Raw genomic sequence first — 21490 nt, 5'->3', positions numbered from 1 at the left:
TGCATCCCTACAGTATTTCTTTTTTTCTAGGTACTTCGAAGTCAAGGTACACACTTCTTACCAGTATCTCGCTATTCAGATATTTTTTTTAAACCTATACTTTTGGAAAACTTTTTTTTTTCTTTTTAAAACAAAATTGTATACATTTTCTATTTATTATTATTTACAATAATTATTCAAAACAAAATTACATTTTAAAAGATTAAAACAAAAAACAAAAGCAAAGTAGGTTGTGAATCTTATTTCAGTTAATTTACTGTATGAATTCTGTATCGTGACCCTCGCATCGCGATACGTACGTACAATGAAGACACTGCTGATGCACAGCCCTAGTGGGTTTTTTTTTTTTTTTTTTTTTTGGAGAGGTTAAAACAAGGGCCTGTATATTTGCATATATACATGCTCTAAGCCAAATGACTACCCCTTACCAATGTCAAATCAAATGATGTGGTTAGGCAACCAATGCATTCAGAATTAGGGCCTGATTTTGTTACATGACTCTTACCTTTATATACGCGCTTGGATAAATTTTGTGAACTGCATCCCCAGGTGCTCGGCCAGCCTCCCTATCCAAGTAGTAGCTCTGGACAAAAACAGCGTGATCACTGAGGCACCTGACCCAGACATCTCCTTCTCCTTTACACTCCAACTGTACACCTTTTCCAATGTGCAACCTGCCCACAGAAGGAAAAAGGAGAAAGCAGTGAAGACATCATCACCATGAAATAAGTAAACTTGCACTTTTGATTTCAAATAAGTTATACTTAAATGAAGCAATTATTTTTTTTTTTACCTGGCTCTCTCGATGGCTTCTGTCCTGTGAACGTTGGACAGCTGACCCAGACAAAACCGATCTCCTCCAGATGGATCTACATAGCCGTCCACAGTGACTATGGGGCAGGTTGAAGGCACCTTGAAGGTCTCCCCCACCTGAACATCCATCTCAAAATAAGCAATCGAGCACCAGTACTCAGGAGCTGGGTAAGAACAGATCCAGATAAAGTCTTAAACACAACACAACAATAACTACTGCTCCAAAAAATTATTAAAAAGGGCTTACTGGAATACATTTACAAAACTTCAGCTAATTACTTTGCAAGCTTTCATTTCAGAGAATTAGATAAATAATCTAACAGAAGACACCCTGATGATATTTAGGAAACCTGCCAGCTGACATGTCAAGGCGTCACAGTCAATTTTATTCCCCCAGACGATGATTAGTTTTAGAAGTTGCCAATTAGCGCAAAATAAATCCACAGTTGGACATTTTACAAGTTTACTCTTGCTTTGCATTTTAAATAGGGGCTCAAACTTCCACCTAGTTTTCGGTACAGAAGTCTGTCCTTAGTTGTATAAAACAAAAGTACTGTAGCTGAATGGGCTCGGCAGTGCAGTAGGACTGATTTAAAACAGGAGATATGTGAAATGTGTTCAGTGGTTTAACCTTAGACAAATCCACTGCATAATTTACCACAATGGGCAGGTCCAGGACTGAATGGCAGTGGACGATCAGGTCATAAATGAACTGCTTTCAGATAGCCATTAGTGGAAGCTCTTAAGGCACATGCTGGCAGCATTAAAAACAAAACAAAAACTCACATTACAAATACTAACAAGGGCCCTCTGATCCACAAGATGCAAGAAAGCACTTTAGAAGGCGTACAACTTAAGGATGACTCAGGTTCAAAGCCATACTACTGTTATACAGCAGTTACCATATTAAACTGATTGACTCATTCAATTTCTTACAATCAAGAGCATGAGTTCAGCCATTCTTAAGTGACAGAAGCCTAGGAAGGGTTATTTTAAAAATCTCAGACAAACAAAACTAACCTGGATGGTTAGATATTGGTGGTTGGAAAGCAAGTTCATTGTGCACTTGCCCTGGAAAAGAAGAGACTGAAAATGAATTGGGGTACTGTTACAGCAGGTAAAGAATTCCCTAAAATTTTCCGTATACACACCACCTAACTTTACCACTGATTTAGTAGTTAGCCAAGTCGAATTTAAAAGATCATTTTCTAAGATAGACCAGTTAACCAGACTAAGAATATAGTCTGTTTTAATGAGCTTAACAGTTTAGGGAACAAAAGCATAACAGTCTAACTTGTGTTTTTAGAAACATCTTTAGCTGTGAACTCCAAAGTGTATTAAAAATGACTGTCCTTCACAATAAACCTTAATGAGTAAGGTGAAGGGTCAAATTGAAGGCTGTTAATGGGTTTGAAAGGAATGAATCCGCAGTCTTTGTACGAAGCATTAACAGTCAAATTGCAACAAAATTGAAGCTGTGTTTAAACATGTAATAAGCTGAATTATTACGACAATACTGAAGCGGTGTCTTTGTGCATTATGGTTAATAGTCAGCGCCTTGTAAAAGCTGTGTATGTATCCACTTACAATAGTGCCCTGGATGTTGCATGGGCGGGTGGTGCTGGAGATGCCCATTCTGGTTGTGGGGCATGTTGGGAGTATATGTTACTGTCCTGCTTCCTGACCAGGTTAAAGTTGGGTCTGCAGACAAAGCATACAGCAATTTTACATCTAGACCTGGAAATCTTGCACTAAACCGATTTACAAAAAAACACAAAGAACTCATGCCAGATATAAAATAACACATACAGCTGGACTGAGAACACCACACGTTACAACACCCTACATCCACAGTAGGTGGAAATATGAACAATCAAAACATATGCCCATGCACAGTTTAATCAATCAGACACGTGGTTTACAAGAACATAACATGGATTCAACAGCTATATCAGTGGTAGCCAAGCTTACTGTGGTGGTAAGTAGCAGGCTGTGCCTGGAAACCATTTTGCTGTGATCCAGGCTGAGCAGCAGAAGCAATCTGAAGAAGTCCATCACTGTGGCTTCCTGGTAACATAGTGCTGGACTGGCCTTGAGAGTACAAAAATGATCAGAAAATGCTTACTGACAGCTTTACATTAGATATACAGTAACAGTCAGTTTGAGTACACTTGCTGGAAACTAGGTTTTTTTCATAATTGACTTTTACATCGTATACGTTTCTGTAAATACTTAAATGAAAACATGTCACAATATACAAAACAAAACATAAGTAGTATCAAAGCAATGTTCAAGAAAATTGTCTCTAAATCTTGGATTCCTCAAAATAGCCACCCTTTGCCTTAATAACAGCCTCACAAACGAGGTATTCAGTTAACTAATTTCAGCAGGAAATCACCAGACATGTCTTCCCAGCTCTTCTGCAGCAATTCCCAGAGATGTAGAACACTTGTGGAAAGCTTTGCTTTGACTCTTCTGTCCAGTTCGTCCAATACAAGTTCTATGGAATTGAGGTGTAGAGACTGGGCAGACCAGGTCATTAGACTGAGTTGTCCTTCACTTTCCTTCTTCACCAGATAGTTCTTGCACAACTTTGAGGTGTGTTTTGGGTCATTATCTTGCTGAAGAATGAAGGACTTCCCAACTAGACGTAATCCTGATGGAATGGCATGCCTCTGAAGTATGCTATGATAGCCATGCTGGTTGAGCTTGCCATGGACTTGGTAAAGATCACCAACTCTGTCACCAGCAAAGCAACCCCAGACCATGACTCTGCCTCCTCCATGCTCGATAGTGGGAACCACACATGCATAACCCTCTCTGCGTCTTACAAATACTCGGCGGTTGGACCGAAATATTTCAAATTTTGACTCATCGGTCCATAAGACCGACTTCCACTCCTTAAACGTCCAGTTTGTGTTTTTTGGCCCAGGCAAGTCTCTTCCTCTTTTTCTGCACTCTTAACAATGGTTTCTTTGCATCAATTCTTCCAGTTAGGCCAGCTTCACGCAATCTCCTCTGAACAGTTGATTTTGAAACATCAGCACTTCTAGTACATTTAGCTGAGCTTGTATTTCTGGGGCAGTTAATTGCTGGTTTCACAGACTTGACTCTAATGAACTTGTTCTCCGATTCTGAGGTCACCCTTGGCCTGCCTGACCTTGTTCAGTCCTCATGAGTACCAGTTTCTGCAAATCGTTTGATGGTCTTGGCCACAGCAGTTACAGACACTTGCAAAGTTCTTGCGATTTGTCTTAAAGACTGACCTTCATTTCTTAAAGTAATTACAGACTGTCTTTTTTCCTTGTTTAACTGAGCGTATTTTGTCATTTTCTGCTCCCTTACATTCAGGAATGACAAACTTGTGCCTATGCTACCTATATTTGTAGTAATCATGGACCCTCACCTGTTAACAATAATTGGTGACAAAAGATTAATTAGGTAACATGCTAGTTAGCTCAGAGAACATCTAACAAAGACACTTATACTTAGGCCAGTGTTATAACACCGTGTTAAACACATTTCAGACTTTTAACTGACTTGGGCTTCAGACTGAAATCCCCTTGCTTTGGGTGACCACTTCATTGAAATTGACAAGATCTACATTTTCATTTAAAAATTAAACTTCTGAATGCAATTCACTTATGATTATCAGCTTATATAAAAGTACATGTATCATATAATGAAATATTAAGTGTTTATAGACAGGTTTATACAGTTAAAAGCATAGATAATCATGAAAAACCTGGTTTCAAGCAGGTGTACTCAAACCTTTGACTGGTACCGTACATCAACCTTTAGTCACACAAGCACATGAAAACAATGTGATTGTCCTATGAATAAGACTTAATTGGTTTACTAGTTATTGCTGTATATACTGGGCCAGTATTCTGCAAGGGACATGGACATGCTATGGAGAAACCTACACATATTTATGTTCCATGACTAATTGTGCTACTTCCATAAGACATGTCCTTTTATTTCAACACAAATTCCATTGCCCTCCAAATTATGCATGTATTATTCAAGCACATTCAGCAATATGTATGTGTGCACATAACTGTGGCTTTGGCATTGATTGATGGCAATTATGCTAAAATATATTTTCTCCATTTTAAAACATTCTATTTTACTGTTTCAGGTTAAAATATACAAACATGCATCGTTTTAATTATATTTTCTTTAAATATTGCTCGTTTAATGCAACTAGTTAAAAAAACATAGGTCATAAAGTACACAGGGTTCTGGTTCTAAAAATCTGATACTTTTGGTTAAACAATTTGAACTTCTTGATTAGAAGAAGATTAGAAACTAGGGGGATAAAGATGAGGTGTTACAAAGGTTTGAGAGCAAAAGGACCAAGCCAGGAGATCAGCGGTTCAATCCCAGCTCAGTCACTCGCCTACCATGCAACGGGTCACTTGACAATTGCGTTCAGCACTCCAGCAGTATGGAAGCTGCAAATATCTTGCCAAGTAACATTAACCATTTTAAACTCATCATTGATAAATTATTTGTAAGAACACTTTTAGAATATAGGCACATTTGTATTCTGCATCTACCAAATTAAAATATTTTTAAAAAACTGAAAAGGGGAGGAGGAAAAAAAATCTGTGACAATTTCTACTGATAAGAGGCATCAGTATCAATTATAAATCATTACTTATCACTCCTTTAATTGATCGATACAAATTATTATTATTATTATTATTAATAAAAACTGCAGGTATAGTTGGCATTAAGATTAATGTGTTTACATTTTATTTAAATCAGAAGATATCAATTTCCCATTAGAAAATGCCTTACTTGAAGAAGCCACAGGAATGCTGGGAAAGCTGGTGGAGCTGGAACTACTGGATTCTGAAGGCGGTAGCATGGCTGGTGTGTTGTAGGCCTCAGTGGCAGGCCGGCTGCTTGGCTGGTGTTGAATTGTCTGAATCAAGTGCCCTTCACTGGGCAGGGACTGCGGCCCCTCCACATACTCATGAAACTCATCTTTCACTAGAAGGCCTGAGGTAGCTGAAACAAATAATATAGAGATACAGTGCATATGGGTGGAGGTTTTCATTAGTCACTTCAAAAGTTCCACTAAAACCCTGGTTATATTTAGAAACTTAACTCTCAGACTATTTAACATGACTCAACCTGTGTGTCTCAATGTTTTGTTTTCTGTCAACTCTGCCCTCTTAATTTCTGACCTAAGCAGCCTGCAAACACATTTCTGTTTTTACTTACTATTTAAAACACCACTTTTTAAAATCAGAACACAAATAATTGTCAGTTTATATATAATTTAGCACAAATAGGCTCCCCATGCCAACGAGGTAAAAAGTAGCAAGCACATTTGCAGGTTTTTTTTTTTTTACTTAACACGATTTCAACATCTAAACATTCTGAATTGCCACAAGTAACTAACTCCTCTTATGAAGGGAAGTCCACAAAAATGCCACTGGAAAAAAAAGAGTTCAGTCAACATTTTAAAAGGCATACTGCAACCAGCTAGGAATTAATCTCCAAAATAAAAACAAACAAACAATTTCAAAACCAAAACGAATGGTTATAATCCAACTCTGGCTTGTTATATACACTAGAACACAAAACGTATTCACACACTATTAGGCATTCGCATAAAAAGAGAAATTCATTAAATGCAACAGTGGTATACAATCATGTTGGAGGACTGAGAAATGAGCATTTATGTGCACAAAAAAAAAAAAAAAAAAAAAACATCCAGTGACCAACAGATAATTGTTTTGGTAAGGGAACAAATCAGAAATTGTCAAATGTGTTTGGTTTTAGTTCCCAGTTGATTAACCACCCAGGATGTTTGAATAAAAATATGAATTAAATCCCTGAACTAAACTAAAATAAGAGTCAGGTTGCGCTATTTCGAAAGGCACATTTCCAGAGAAGAAAAAAAAGCAAGAAACAACTTGGCTGTAGAAAGGTGCTGATCAAATTTTGTTCAAGTTCTGCTAGTTTTATATCATTGAGTTTATCTGAAAATGTCCCTTTGTACCTAAAATAGGGCCTGCAATTTTAGACGTTTCAAGTGAACATGAGGATTGTGGAATAACACAGCATAACTTTTTGTACAATGAAGCATGACTAAAAAGCAAAAAAAAAAAAAAAAAAAAAAGATTCTGCTTTCACGTTATTTTTTCATTTATATTAATTCTGCTGTTCATTAACAAACATTTTACTTACCAGAACTTTGTAATGTCAATCCTGAAAGGTCTGTGAAAGAGAAATGAAATTAACAAATACATTTTCATTATATTCACTATTTTTCGACGATAAGCTTTCAACTGATTTTTACAAGTATAGAATCTGTTTCCATTATTGATACAAAAAGAAATTACAGAAAATGAGGCATGTTTAAAAGATCTAAACAGCGAGGATCTAAATACTGATGCTTTTTAACTATACTAATTCACCGACCCAAGTAGAAAAAAACAGATAAACAAACAGTTGAATAAGGTTTATGAAAAATCTGAGAGGTGTGTCCATGCTATTTTGCTCTGCACTGCTCTCAGACATGGCTTACCTATGCCAGGTGACACAACCCGTTCGTAGTGGTAAGGGTTCACACAGACATTGTCACATTTCAGGTCAAAGGCATACTGACAGTATTTGACGTGTTTCAATTCATTTTTGTGAAGATCAGGCCACCTCCAGAGACGAGCATAGATAACATGGGGAAACCCTTTGCGACCAGCAACCTAGCAAAAAACATACAAGGCGAAAATAGGTCACAAAAATAAATGAAGAGCTGCATATAAAAACTGTACGTGGGTGTACATCCTAGAGCAGGACAAGCCTAGCCTATCAAACACAATTACACTGACAATCAAAAACTACCAAAGTGTTAAACATGAAAATGAAAATACACTACATTTAATTACAGGAAAATTTATTCTGTCTGGGTGTGCTATAACAAAATGTAAGCTACTACAACAATTCACGATAACGTAGGACTATGATACAGCCAAAGTATACCAAACCTGGGCATTCACTGCAATTATTTTAGACTCAATGGGATGGTGCCAAAGCACTACAGCCTTAACTTTAAATAACTTGCTATTTGTGGAAATGTCTTGCTTGCTGAAACACAGTAACACTTTGAGCCGTGGGGTAAAATTATTACCTGTTTGAATGAAAAAATAAATCTTACTTTTTTTTTTTTTTTTTTTTTTTTTTTAACGCACGTTAAACATACTCCTGTCTTGTCCCTCTTGGCACACTAATTAATTTCCTGCTGAACCTTTAATACAAATGAGTGTAATTCTTGTTTGAATATTAGTCACGGAACCTCATTATGTAGCAAAGCACTTAACCTTTGACCATTCATTAAACAGAAAGCAGGTTACTTGTATCTACTGTCAAAGTGAGTTCCAGTATCACAGATGTGCATCTAGTCTTCTCTACCACCTTTGTGCTGCACATGCTTTCACTTCTCAAAATACACTTTAGTAGTTTTTTCTGCTACAAATGAAACTTGTCAGTTTCGGCACAGTACTCTTTCAGAAACCCATGAATCAAGCAAAGTGCTTGATGGGATAGCTACCAACTGCAGCCCCATTAAAATTGTAGCTTTGTTTTATTTCAATAATCACATTTATTTTTAAACAATATTAATTACAATTATGGAGGCTGTAACTATCACTCAGTGAAGGTTTTGTTTAATTGAGAATTTCAAGTTAATAAAATATAATTTAAAATGATTACTATTTAAATGGCATGAAAGACATTGGTTTTGGAGTAAAGGAAACTTAGAATTGTAAATTCAGTAAGGCAAGTAATCAACTGGCTACATTGTGATTTAGCATTTGGTTCAAACAATTTAACAAATTCTGGATTGTAAATAAACAGAGAATCCAGAAACAGGAAAACAGGGTTTTTATGCTGGGTTCTTTATTGGAGGATGATGATGATAATAATAATAATAATAATAATAATAATAATAATAATAATAATAAGAGTAATAATAAATAATAATAATAATAATAATAATAATAAGGGAAAATGCAACAGTTTTAAAAGCGGTCCAAAATTTATAATGAAGGTATATTTTAACGGTGATGGGAAAGCACGAAATGCAACACTGAAAGATCATGATCATCTATAAATAGTGTTCCATCGTGCATCAACCTTGAACTGATTGTTTGACTGATCAGTACCAGCTTCTGAAAAATAATCATTTTCACAACTGATATACAAAAACTAGGATGTTAAGTACAGTTATGTGTGTCGTAGAAGACAAATTGGGAAGTTGGAGTGCAGCAGAAGCAGTTGCATTTATCTTGTTATACTTCAGGGACCTTCAAACCCTTTGTTGTGGCAAACCTAAATTCAGGTGCACAAAATGACCTTAACGAGCCACACAATTAGTTCAATGGCCTCTGCCTGTGTGCAATATTAGTGGTTCTCATGATTTCAGAATAAAAACACCTGTCTCTGTGAGGTTCCTTGGTCAGGTAGTGAATTTCAAGCAATGACTCAACCATGCAGATCAACGAGCTTTCAAAGTAAGTCACAGATAAAGTCATTGAAAAGCACACATCAGGAGAAGGGTACAAAAGAATATCAAAGTCTCTGAATATCCCTGTGAGCACAGTCTACTCAATCATCAAGAAATGGACGGTGCATTGTACCACCCAGACACTGCCTAGATCAGGCCGTCCCTCCAAACTGAGCAGCCAGGCAAGGAGGAAACTGGTGAGGGATGCCACTGTGAGGCCAACGACAACTTTAAAAGAGCTACAGGGTCAACTGCAATGAACTGAATGCAGCATACTAACCCCGTGCTTAGTACGGAGATATGTATTAAACTAATACGCAAGTTAATACCAATTGCAATGAACTTGGCAGCTCAAAATAACAACTACTGCCCTCTAGAGGATATGAAGTACAAGACTAACTTCGTCTAACCTTTCTATAGACTAATGACTTATAGTACCGTACTAAGCGGAACAAATGTGAAAAACCCCAAAATGTACTGACAACTTTTGTCACTGAACAATTCATAATCACAAATCCATACCCTATATTTTACATATGAAAGACATATTTATTTGCATATATTTATTTTATTTTTTTTTATACAAGGGATATCATTGCAATATATTTGTGTAGCGCTGGGATGAGTTTCGTGGCATTATAAAAATACGGAAAACGACACTCCTAAATTACTTCCACAGAGGAAAAATGATCCAATGGCAAAATATTACAATTACAATTGAAATGACTTATTACAAATATCATGAAATTGAGAATATATTTAAAGCCGTACAGTAATTATGTATTACCCACATGGAACAGAATTGTAATATTTAATATACAAGTAATATATAACAGGCTATATGTATACTTGTGTGAAAGTATGCTTTTAGTAGCCAATGCTACATATTAGTAGGCTGTAGCATGCATGGGTTAGGGGTCAGGACTGGTAGGTGACGCAACAAGAATATTGATAGGCTTATAACAATGGGGTCGTGGCCCTACAGCGGACTGGTGTTGTAGTCACTGTGCCAGTTTTTCAAAACGGAATCTGGATCAAGTGATCCGGATTTTGTAATCCTAGACTTTGTGATCGAAATGCCTTTAAAAACAAAACAAATTTCATAAGCATAATTATTTGTAAGGTGGATACCAGTAATCCAGCAATGACATTTCCTGGGGAAAAAAAAACAAAACACACAACACAAAACAGATCAAAACAATCCAGATAAAAGGAAATCTGGAACACAAAATATCAGAAAACAAAATTCTGATCACTGTTATCCAGATTAAAAAGTTTTGAAAAACCAGCCCCTGGCTGTGCCAGTTTCAATCTCTGCCTGTGCAATATTTTTTATTTATTCATTCATTTTAAATAAATAAATATTGTATTCAATGTACAACACCAAACAAGTTTGTCGGTCTCATTTTGATTAAAAAAAAAAAAGACATAAGGGATAATTCAGCCTCTGTATTTGTTGTGCATAAATATACCCTTCAAGTTTAAAACTTAAGCATGAATAAATCAAAATAAATAAAATGTTAGATTTAGATGTAGATGTTTAGGTTGCGTAAAAAAACAAAACAAAAAAAACCTTTATGAAAAACCACACTTTTAAAATATAATTTGTAACAATAGCTCAGATTTTGAGCTCCGGCCCTCTTCAGTTCCTGTTTGGAAGCACACCAAAAAAAAAAAAAAAAACACATAATCCTTACTGTGGTACTAGAGCTGAGTATCAGCTAGTCCCCAGCTTTGTTCCGCTTCTTTTTTTCGTTGTAATTGGTATTAAGTTAGTTACCGAGATAGTACCGTACTAGCTGCTACGCAACTTAGTACACAGCTCCATACTAACGTTGCAATTGACCCACAGAGTTCAATGGCTGGGATGGGAGAAAATGTGCATCAGTCAACAACATCCAGAACAGTTCGCAAAAGTAGCCTGTATGGCAGGGTGGCAAGAAGGAAAGAGTGCAAAGTAGAGCGACCAGAATTATTCCAGGCTTAAAAGGCATGTCATATGCAGACAGGCTAAAAGAATTGAATCTGTTCAGTCTTGAACAAAGAAGACTACGTGGCGACCTAATTCAAGCATTCAAAATTCTAAAAGGTATTGACAGTGTCGACGCAAGGGACTTTTTCAGCCTGAAAAAAGAAACAAGGACCAGGGGTCACAAATGGAGTTTAGAAAAAGGGGCATTCAGAACAGAAAATAGGAGACACTTTTTTACACAGAGAATTGTGAGGGTCTGGAATCAACTCCCCAGTAATGTTGTTGAAGCTGACACCCTGGGATCCTTCAAGAAGCTGCTTGATGAGATTTTGGGATCAATAAGCTACTAACAACCAAACGAGCAAGATGGGCCGAATGGCCTCCTCTCGTTTGTAAACTTTCTTATGTTCTTATTACTAAAAAATAAGCCATCTCAAAGCCTGCATGGAGTTTGTAACAAAGCACCCGAGTGATCCTGCAAAAATGTGGCAAAAGGTGTTGTGGTCAGACGAGATCAAATTGGAACTTTTTGGTCTAAATGCCAAGTGTTACGTTTGGTGCAGACCCAACACAGCACATCTCCCAGTCAACACCATCCCTACAGTCAAGCATGGTGGTGGCAGCATCACGCTATAGGGATGCTTCTCCTCAGCAGGGACTGGAAAGCTTGTTAGGATTGAAGGAAAAATGGATGGAGCAAAGTACAGGCAAATACTAGAGAAAAGCCTGTTTCAGTCTGCTAAAGACTTAAAACTGGGGCAAAAATTCACCTTTCAGGAGGACAATGATGCAAAGCACAAGGCCAAAGCTACGCTGGAGTCGCTTAAGAATAAGAAAGTGAATGTCCTTGAGTGGCCCAGTCAAAGTCCTGACTTGAATCCTACTGAGAATCTGTGGAAAGATTTGAAAACTGCTGTCCATAAGAGATCCAAGCAACTTGAGAGAGCTTGAGCAAATCGACCAAGAAGTATGGGCACAAACTGCACAAAGCCAGTGTGCAAAGTTGATAGAGACTTACCCAAAAAGACTTGTGGCTGTTATTTGCTGCCAAAGGTGCTTCCACCAATATTGAGTTGACAGGTCTGAATACTTATGTAATCAACATTTCAGTTTTTTTTTTTCTCTTTAGTTTTGCTGACATTTACTGTAACTTCATACCTTTAGAAGTCTTCAGTTTGAACATTCAAGTTTTGAACAAAATATTAAGTTTAAAAAAAATGTGTATGCATCATTTTGTAATTTTACAGAATGGGACACCGTAGGAAGAGTCTGAATACTTTTGCAAGGCACTGTGTGTGTGTGTATGTATATATTAGTGACAAAAAAAAATAGATCAACTTTTAAAGAAAAGTCTTTGTAAAAGGTACTTTGTGAACAGAATACAATACAACTGAGGACAGGCTAGTTTACCTGCAGCCTCCCATCCAGTGTCCTCTGTATGGTGACACACTTGCTGGGATGAGCTCCGTTGGTGGTGATAGCCGTGATGAGGGAGTCCAGCTCATCCTTCTTTTCTTTAAGCTTCTTCACCAGGCTCTCAATGGCCCTTTTGGCAAAGGTCTCGCTCTCCCCACCCTGCCTGTGGCACATGAGGCTGTGAACGATGCTCAAACAAGCATCGTTGCTTGTTGGCGTGTTGGTGATGGACATTTTAAATATGCGATGTCCCCTGCTTCGAAAAGACTCTGCTTAATTTAAAAACAAGAAAAGGGAAGGGGAGAGAGTGTCTGTAGGAATGTGTGCACAGTGCACCAATGCACACTGCCTGCTGTCCCCAAGCAAAATCAAACTGAGAAAACCTACAAGTTCACAAGCGCAACTGCCTGGAAGGTAATCTGGAAAACAAAGAAAAAAATGAAATTAGAAATGCATCCTGGAACACATTCAGGGATAAAACATCTAATTCTTTGCAAATATGGATACATTAAATATTGCTATTTGTATAAGTTTTAGAATCAAATATAATTAAGTACTTTTACCTCCTTGCTGATCATTGAGTAGTTATAATTTGATACGCTTAAGGAATTAACAATCTTTGACAAACTTTGAGCTCTTAATAATTGTAAGTATTTTATCAAGATTACTTTATGCAAAATGTGCTCTTGACTAAGTTTTATTAAATCACAAAACATAACAAAAAAATTCCATACTATGCATACTTTGTGCAATTTCAAATCCCAAGTTCTGTTTTTGTCTTGTAATTCATGTATTACCCAATTGGAGCATTGCTTTGTTAAAACCAAATTAAACTCCCTCCAATTTTAAGAGCTAAGTTTTGGAGATGCCTCAACACTGCAACGATGGTGCTAAATACTCCATGCTTGCCTGCTTTCAAAGACAAAGTTAGACTACTAATAAATATAAGTGTTCCACAAAGAGACGTGAAAAACATTAGGAAAAGATCCTCATGAACTGTGTAACCATGTCACCTGCAGTTGTACAACCATTAAGCTTATAAAATGTAACTATTCAAAACTGAATACATCATGTACTACAGGCAAAAAAATTGACTGGATGAAACAAAAATGAATATCATCCACCTGCTGTCCACAGCACAGTGATAGGAAAAAAAAAAGTTTCAATGTTCCCTATTCAGAACCAAAATAGCATGCTTGGCTATGCTGAACCATCATTTTATGAAACGTAATTATCTTCTGAGGGCGTATGTACAGCATCATAAAATTACAAGTTGCTGGAGTTGGTTCTCTGTTACACTATTTGTGATCCACAATTTAATTTTTTTTTAGATATTTATTTTGACATTTAATTTTTTTTGAAGATTGCTTAGTCAAAATAAAACTGGTTATAGAATATTTTTCCCATATTCTATGAGACATTTGGAAATAGTGCCAGCTATATATTTTAATAAGCTAAATTGTTTTATTATAACCAGCTGCAAGACTGTGCACCAATATGTTTTAAAGATTATGGGGAAATACAGTATGTGACATGGAGGATAAATAATGCAAGACATTGTATGTAGAGTATTATGTACACCCCCATTTATTGATCACATTTTTCATATTGTTAGATTCTCACAGACAGTGACATACAATTATAACAGCAAAGTGGGATACAGTATCCTGGAACAGGTTTCAACTTTCACATAGCATCTCCACTGCTGTGTTGTCATTTATTACAGAAAAACCCTGATCCTGGAAGGCCCGCAGTCCCTCCTGGTTTTTGTTCTAACCAGTGTTCCCTCTAAGCTTTTTAGATGCCTGGATGCTTGCCGTTTTGACTGAGAAAGGGTAAATCAGTGAGAAACCTTTGGACCCGCACTAACCCTTTTAATATAGCTGTATTGCATTATACAATTTTGAAGCAATATTTCAACACAAGTATCTCAACAATTTTACAATTTACTTTAAACAAGACATTTACTGTGGCTCTGCCTCTGATTTTGAATCATCCTCTGATCCTATGCAGCTCCGTTGGTTGTTATCAAAGATATAGACTGCATGCTTAACTGGTGGCCTGCATAAAATTGCTTTATACTACTGCATAAAACACTGGCTTCTGCACTGCCTTCAACTGTAACCATCTCTAGGGCTACTAATTGTTCCATTCTTGGGACCAAATACGGTTTTTCAAAAATGGCCAATTCCATTTGCTCCCACTTTATAAATGTATTAATAAGTAAACACAATGTTGGTAGTTTAAAATAAGTAAATGTAATAAATAACCACAATTGTTTTTTTCTTCAAATCAGACTCTTGTTGCTATAACAGATAGTAAAGCACCTGAAGACACTCAAACCTGTCATAATGTTTATAGACATCACTTGGCTCATTGCTGGCATTAAAATAAGTAGGAAAACCTAAGAATTATATTAGAGCAGTTCAGAAACCAAATGTCCAGTATTGTTGTGTGAATCATATTTACAGACTTCCATTAACACAGTAGTTCAACCTACAAATAAAGGTGTTTTGAAATTACCTGGTTTAGCTTATTGCTCATTTGCAAGAAAAAAAAAAAAACATGAAACAGTTTAGTACCAGTCCAGCAATGCCATATGAGAGTAATCCTATGTATAGTACTCCACAAATGAATTTTAGTGTTTAGCGATTATAATAATAACCAGGATAAAATATGAAACACTAATAAAGGTGTGTTGACTGACTTGTTGCTCTAAATCAGGTTCACTGCTGTGTATTACCGGTAATTTAAATAGCGCCCCTTTTAATGTAAACCCAATTAATCCTCTCATTTGTTTCTTTCCTAATTGCAGTGTTATTTGCAAGATTTCAAAAGAGGCGTGTCTCCAGACAGAATGTCTTTATGAATGTGTGTATAGTGACTACATCCTTTCTACATTAAAGGAATCTATTTCCTTATAGATTGTATAGCTAGAAAAATAGTTTTTAGCTCATTTCTTCGTCATCAGAAGATATCATTCAATTAAGAAACGGTCACAGTTTAAAATTGCTAATTATAGCTTAATTAAAAGGCAGGTAGCATGGAAAGAAATAAACTAAACAATGAAATACGCAATTAATTTAGCCTACTTCAGAAAAGCCCCGCCTCAAGGTCCTTAGGTCTTAGTTTTTCAGCATAGAATACAGTGCTTTGCCATTGCTGGCATCTTATTTGCTTTCTTACGACTGGCATTATGATATATAATGGTATTGACTCATACATGATCACATGAATTACAGCAAAACTTTAAGACTACTACTGCAGCATCATAGACAATCGAATTTCTTTTAGCTCTGGCTTCCTGAAACATTGTTTTTTTTTCTTCATTGGTGCAGCCACAATGTTGAGTTTCAGCAGAGACATGGAGTGAAGTCACATTATGAATAAACCGAAAAAAATGGACACGGTATGTCTTCAATTACTATACACTTAAATGTGTATTTGACTAATGTGCTGATTACATTTTTACCAATTTCAAAATGCTTGACGTGTGTTCTGAAATGGACGTTTTTTAAAAGTCAAAAAATAAAAAATGTCAAAGTATGAGTATTGTGATTTTTATTGACGTTTAACGGAGTATTTATACTTTTAAATAATGCAGGAAGACTGTGGTTCACTGATTTTAGTATTCAATTATATGACGAGTTAAAAAGTTCATGAGCACGAGAGAATTGCCAGATGCCTGCTTCGCCCACCCTGTACCAATAGATTCGCTGGTGCCCGAGCGAGCGCTGCACTAACGTGAAGTGCATGTTTTGAAGAGGGAAATCAGAGAATCAGCTGAAAGACAAACACAGTGCTTATGTTAATGCTTTGTAAGAATGGTCTCAAAACAGGTTTACCTTGAAAGGCTGGAGTCTTGATTGAGATTGATATTTATAACTTGGGAAAGTTAGTAAACTGAATGAAAGGTTGGTGCAAGTTACTGCGAAAAATGCGCACATTTTAGCCTTAGAGGGAATGCTGGTTTTAATTGTACACTAAATTGATTGACCAATTAAGCTTCTAATAAGCACTTAATTGGTCCAATTAAGTAATTTAGGGTACAGTAGTGACAAAAACAGGAGGGACAGCAGCCCTCTAAGACCAGGGCTGAGTAGCCCTGGTGCAGAGTGTGACTAGATGTCTGGCAGTGTAGAATCTGAAATTCAATCCACTCCACAATGCACTCCATTTAATTTCTGTTTACAACATGTGTACAGCAGCATGTTGCAGCCTTTACTGTTGTTGACAAAAATGAGAAATGTGGCAACAATATCAGAGTACCAAAACTGGGCATTATTGTATGGTAATCCTTGAAACATCGTCTTCTTTGAAGGCAAACTCAATAATCACCATGTTCAGGTATTAGTATATACAGCAGCAATGATTGACTCACTCAGGTATTTCAGCGCCATACTCTCTGGACTGTCATAAAATGCATCAGTACTGATTTACTGTCCAGTTCCTCTGGGGAAGTTGTATTACAAGTGAAAATCTTTAGCAACGACACTTCTCCAGGGTGGCCCATAAATCTAGTCATCAGTCATTAGTTCAGTGGTGGAGCTGAAAGTACCTGCCAACAATCAAACTGCAGAGTTTCTATCATCTTCTATGATCAACTGACCATCTGTCAGATCTGATCAACTGTGACTGTAACTGAAACAGCTTTTCAAGGGAGGTGCTGCTTATATATATTACAAAATTAGACATCAGGAATGCTATTTGCATTACAAGATCATCTGTTATGTGTGTGACATTCCACTTTCAGGAAAGCGTGCGCTGCATATTCAAGAGGTTCTCATCTTTTGGCCAATGTCTGCACATGACCTATCAACGCATTCATTTGTGAGGAATTTACCCTCTTAAATTATGTATAACCTTTGTACACGGTTTGTCCTTTGCTTGCACTTCTGTTTTGGGCAAATATAAAAGTACTACTTGCCTGCTCTGTCTAATTATTGTAATTCAACTGGATATCCCTGCATGTGAAGATAAAAAGTGAACAGTATGCTGTATCTCGGATTTAAAAGCTTAAGATGCTGGTTCATAAAGTACTGAATAACCAAGACAGAAATGCAGGATTCAGGGAAAATCAAGAAGCAATCAATATGTTTTCCATGCAACGTCCAGATGCTGTTCAATCACCAGTGGATCAGTTTTCTTGGGGTGAAACTGTGAAATCATATCTTTCAACTAACATAGATTTGCACATGCACAATACATAAAGATGCCGATTCATTCAGATAAGCACAGAACCATTCATATAAACCAAAAGTACCAAGGAGTTACATTTAAGTGTTGCTACCACTACTACTTAATGTAAAAATAAAATACACCGAAACTTAAACCTGTCACTATTAAACTGTGGTACTATTATTTCAACACCGTTTGTTTCACACCCTCTACTGCCTATTACAACTGACATTCACCGCCTGAACTGCAAAGTAATACGCAGTAATATTTTGACCTATATATCTAAAAAATAAATTCAAAATGCATGTAATTTTCCTAAATTTTATTTCTAATTATAAATTAATGACCTATTAAACGCTTAACAACAAAAACATTGGCAGAATGTCCTATTTGAGTATATCAGTTGTGTACTGTAAACGTTTAAATTCTTATCTAAAAACAACTTAATATATAACTAAATTTCCCTAAAGTTTTTATCAATAAAATACTTTCTTTTTTTATTATTATTACGTAAATCTTGTTTTAATACAACAGGGTCTTAGTAAAACAAAACAAACAAAAAAAAAAAAACGTGACTTGATTAACTTGATTATTTTAAAGATGTTATCACTGTCTGGTTGTGAGAGAAATAGTAAGATAAGAAACATTGCAAAACGGCACATTATTTGTTAGTACACAAATCATAATTTTGCAATTGCTGATACTGTATTTACATTTCTTTCTGCGAGGTACTCAACGGATAGGTCATGTACGTATTTTAACATGCTCAATAGTACATGCAAACAGTTTATAATAGACACGCTAATACACTTACAAATCCAAAGTACCGTAGTAGTATATTAAACTATCCAAAAATAAATAAATAATAAAAATATGCAGTATCTATTTTATAGCTGTGCAGATTACTGCTGTGCTCAATCTAATTCACTCATGCAAGTCTTCAATACAAAAATACGTAAACACAATCCAGTAACTGATTTTAATATGGGCTTTCTATATAGACAATGTCATCATTTCACTACTGGGTGAAATGTATCCACCCCTCATTCTGTGAAATTATGCATTTGTAATCCACGTATGTGAAATAATTTAAAAACAAAACACTCAGATGGTAATGCGACACTGGCTTCCCCAATTAATAAACGATTTACAACACAACAGAAGCAAAATAAACAGCCTCCTTCCAAAGACGCTTTATTGAACCAGCAAAATACCACCAACGCTACCCAAATCAGATTGAATGGGCTCTCCCACGGGTGCCATTTGTTTTAATAGTCTCCTTAATTCCGCTCTGCTGCAGCTGGCGAGTGAACGAAAAACACTGAAACTTTCAACTTTTCCTGCGAATGGACTGGATAACTCGCGCTAATTCGGCTGTTTTCACTCCAGCTGCATTATTTATTTTAAGATCCGTACCTGTCTGTGACGCGATGGGGTCTAGACTCATCTGGGTTGAGATGCCTTTTCCACTGGTGTTAAATTCAAAGTGGAAGTTTAGCACAATGGAGAGAAAAAAAACCCCTCAAAATCAGCCTCCATCCATCCGCCTCTGCTCTCTCTTTGGGTGCTGGTTGTTACTGTTATCAACATGGCGAACCGCGCATGGGCACAGGGATGCTCCGCTCTGCTGACGAGCACGAGCACGACTGGGTGGGTGGGATTGCTTTGAAGGCACAAGCACGAGCACGTGTGGGTGGGGATTGCTTTGCAGCGCCGGCTCGACGCACAGGGTTGATAGAGTAGTGTCTACTAGATAGAGTACTGTAGCTGGTTGCCAGATAATAGAAATGTAATTTCTTCTATCAATGTTCTTGAACAGGGAAATACAAAAATGTAATGAGATAACCAGTTAGATACACCAAAATGTGATCTAATGGTTAATGGCACAGTACTACTCACACTACTTTCTATTCCTGTGTGAGGGTGTGTATTATTAATACATGAAAAACAATAGCCTATACAAGTATACATGCCAACTTTAACAGTACAAGTGACAACACTAAATCTTTTAAAAATCAAGGTGCATAACTACATATCAGTGTAAATACTGTAGCACTGGATGAAATTGCCATCGACTAATACAGCTCACAGCACACCATGCTCCACTCTCTGAATCTATGCACACTCACACACCCTCAGGTCCGCCTGCACCCATCGCAACATTGCCCCTCCTTCCTCAGTTCTCTGAGGAGACAAAGTCCAGGAGGCAGCGAGGCAAACGTCTGTGGCATTGTGGCTGACAAAAAGGGACACCCTGGCAAGCTGCTGGCTGTCAGAGCGAGCTGGCGATGTGTAAGTCCCGGGTAAAGATGAGTCTGAGGGTCCAGCCCCCAGGTTGTCTCTACACCCCGCGCCGGTAGAAGGCAAGCTGATTTCAATGGATCACCACCTTCCGGCCCCTGGTCACCTCCCCAAGTCAGTCCAGGACCCGGCCAGGCCCCTCCCAAGCACTGTCCAGCTTGGGGCAGCTTACGACAGGGGCTATAAACCCCGACAAACTTCCTGGATGAAAAGTGCCATCCCCTCACCGGAAGGGCATAATACTGCTTTTGGCGGCCACCTGCAGCCTGCAACTGGACGCAGGAAAAGCAATGCACGGTGCCCAGATAATTTGAAGTATCCTCTGCAGCATCGGATGGCCGGCCAAACAGTAACTCAGCCTGATCTCTCAGCTGAGCATCAAAGCAGGAGTGCATCTGGTCGACTCCTGCGCAGCAGTGCGGCAGGTTAACAGGACCAGGGGCAGCTATACATCTCAATCTTTCTGGTGGCTAGTGGTGACAATTGTGCAGAGAAGGTAAGGTTAAACCGCTCCAGCAGCCCATCACTCTGAGAATGCAGCAGAGTGGTGCAGGTCTTATGTATCCCTATATGTATCTCTGCAAAGACAGAGGACCCAAAGTTGTGCCCCTGGTCTGAGTGCTGCTCCTGTGGTACTCCAAACCATCAGGAAAAAGTCTTCCAGCAGCACTTCTGCCACTGTCTCCGCTTCTTGATCTGGGGTTGCATACACCTCTGGCCACTTCATGAACTTTACTGTGACCTCAGTGCTTAAAACTTTGCCTGAGGATGTCATTGCTGCAAAACTAAACATTATACATTGTTACCATGAAGTCAATACTGAAAAATCACAAATAGAATAAAAAAACAGAAGAAAATTGTTTGTGTTTGTAAAACCCTGTTTGGTTGACATTGCATAATTAATTAAATGTGTTACAGTGTGCCAATTCATCAATATTGGTAACCTATTTATTTGACTTCTGAAATGTATGACATATGCATTGATATTTGTGGTACTATATCAAACCAAAACTATAGTCATATATGTGTAGTTGGGCAATGCCCCTCTTTCCTGACTTGTATCCATCATTGATTCTGAATACTTTAAACTAGTGGTGCATAACTCGGTCCTGGCGGGCCGATGTCCTTGCAGGTTTTTATTCCAACTGCACCCTAAAAAGTACTTTATTGGACCTTATTAGAAGCTTAATTGGTCCAATTAACTAATTTAGAGTATGGGTAGAACAAAAACCAGGAGGGACATCGGCCCTCCATGACCTGAGTTGTGCACCACTGCTTTAAACATACGC

General features: G+C 37.4%; 1 protein-coding gene across 3 annotated transcripts in view; it reads right to left on the bottom strand.

Annotated features, from left to right (window-relative positions):
* LOC121304289 (mothers against decapentaplegic homolog 4) overlaps nucleotides 1-19478 on the bottom strand; it is a 29024-nt gene extending 9546 nt beyond the window's left edge. For 2 of the 3 annotated variants that reach the window (XM_041235340.1, XM_041235359.1), the window contains exons 1-10: nucleotides 19317-19478; nucleotides 12717-13141; nucleotides 7361-7535; nucleotides 7021-7050; nucleotides 5620-5832; nucleotides 2785-2904; nucleotides 2401-2514; nucleotides 1834-1899; nucleotides 794-977; nucleotides 506-674 (exon numbers count right to left, since the gene is read on the bottom strand). In XM_041235340.1, coding sequence (XP_041091274.1) covers nucleotides 506-674; nucleotides 794-977; nucleotides 1834-1899; nucleotides 2401-2514; nucleotides 2785-2904; nucleotides 5620-5832; nucleotides 7021-7050; nucleotides 7361-7535; nucleotides 12717-12956 — 1311 coding nt within the window. In that variant the 5' untranslated portion in view covers nucleotides 12957-13141; nucleotides 19317-19478. The remainder of the gene's footprint in view (nucleotides 1-505; nucleotides 675-793; nucleotides 978-1833; nucleotides 1900-2400; nucleotides 2515-2784; nucleotides 2905-5619; nucleotides 5833-7020; nucleotides 7051-7360; nucleotides 7536-12716; nucleotides 13142-19316) is intronic. The other variant, XM_041235349.1, reaches the window with a different exon arrangement.
* Nucleotides 19479-21490: the final 2012 nt, after the last annotated feature.

This window comes from Polyodon spathula, chromosome 2, assembly GCF_017654505.1.
Source record: "Polyodon spathula isolate WHYD16114869_AA chromosome 2, ASM1765450v1, whole genome shotgun sequence".
In the NCBI taxonomy this organism is placed as follows: Eukaryota; Metazoa; Chordata; class Actinopteri; order Acipenseriformes; family Polyodontidae; genus Polyodon; species Polyodon spathula.
The sequence above is the reverse complement of the archived record's forward strand: the minus strand, read 5'-3'. Positions and strand labels throughout refer to the sequence as shown.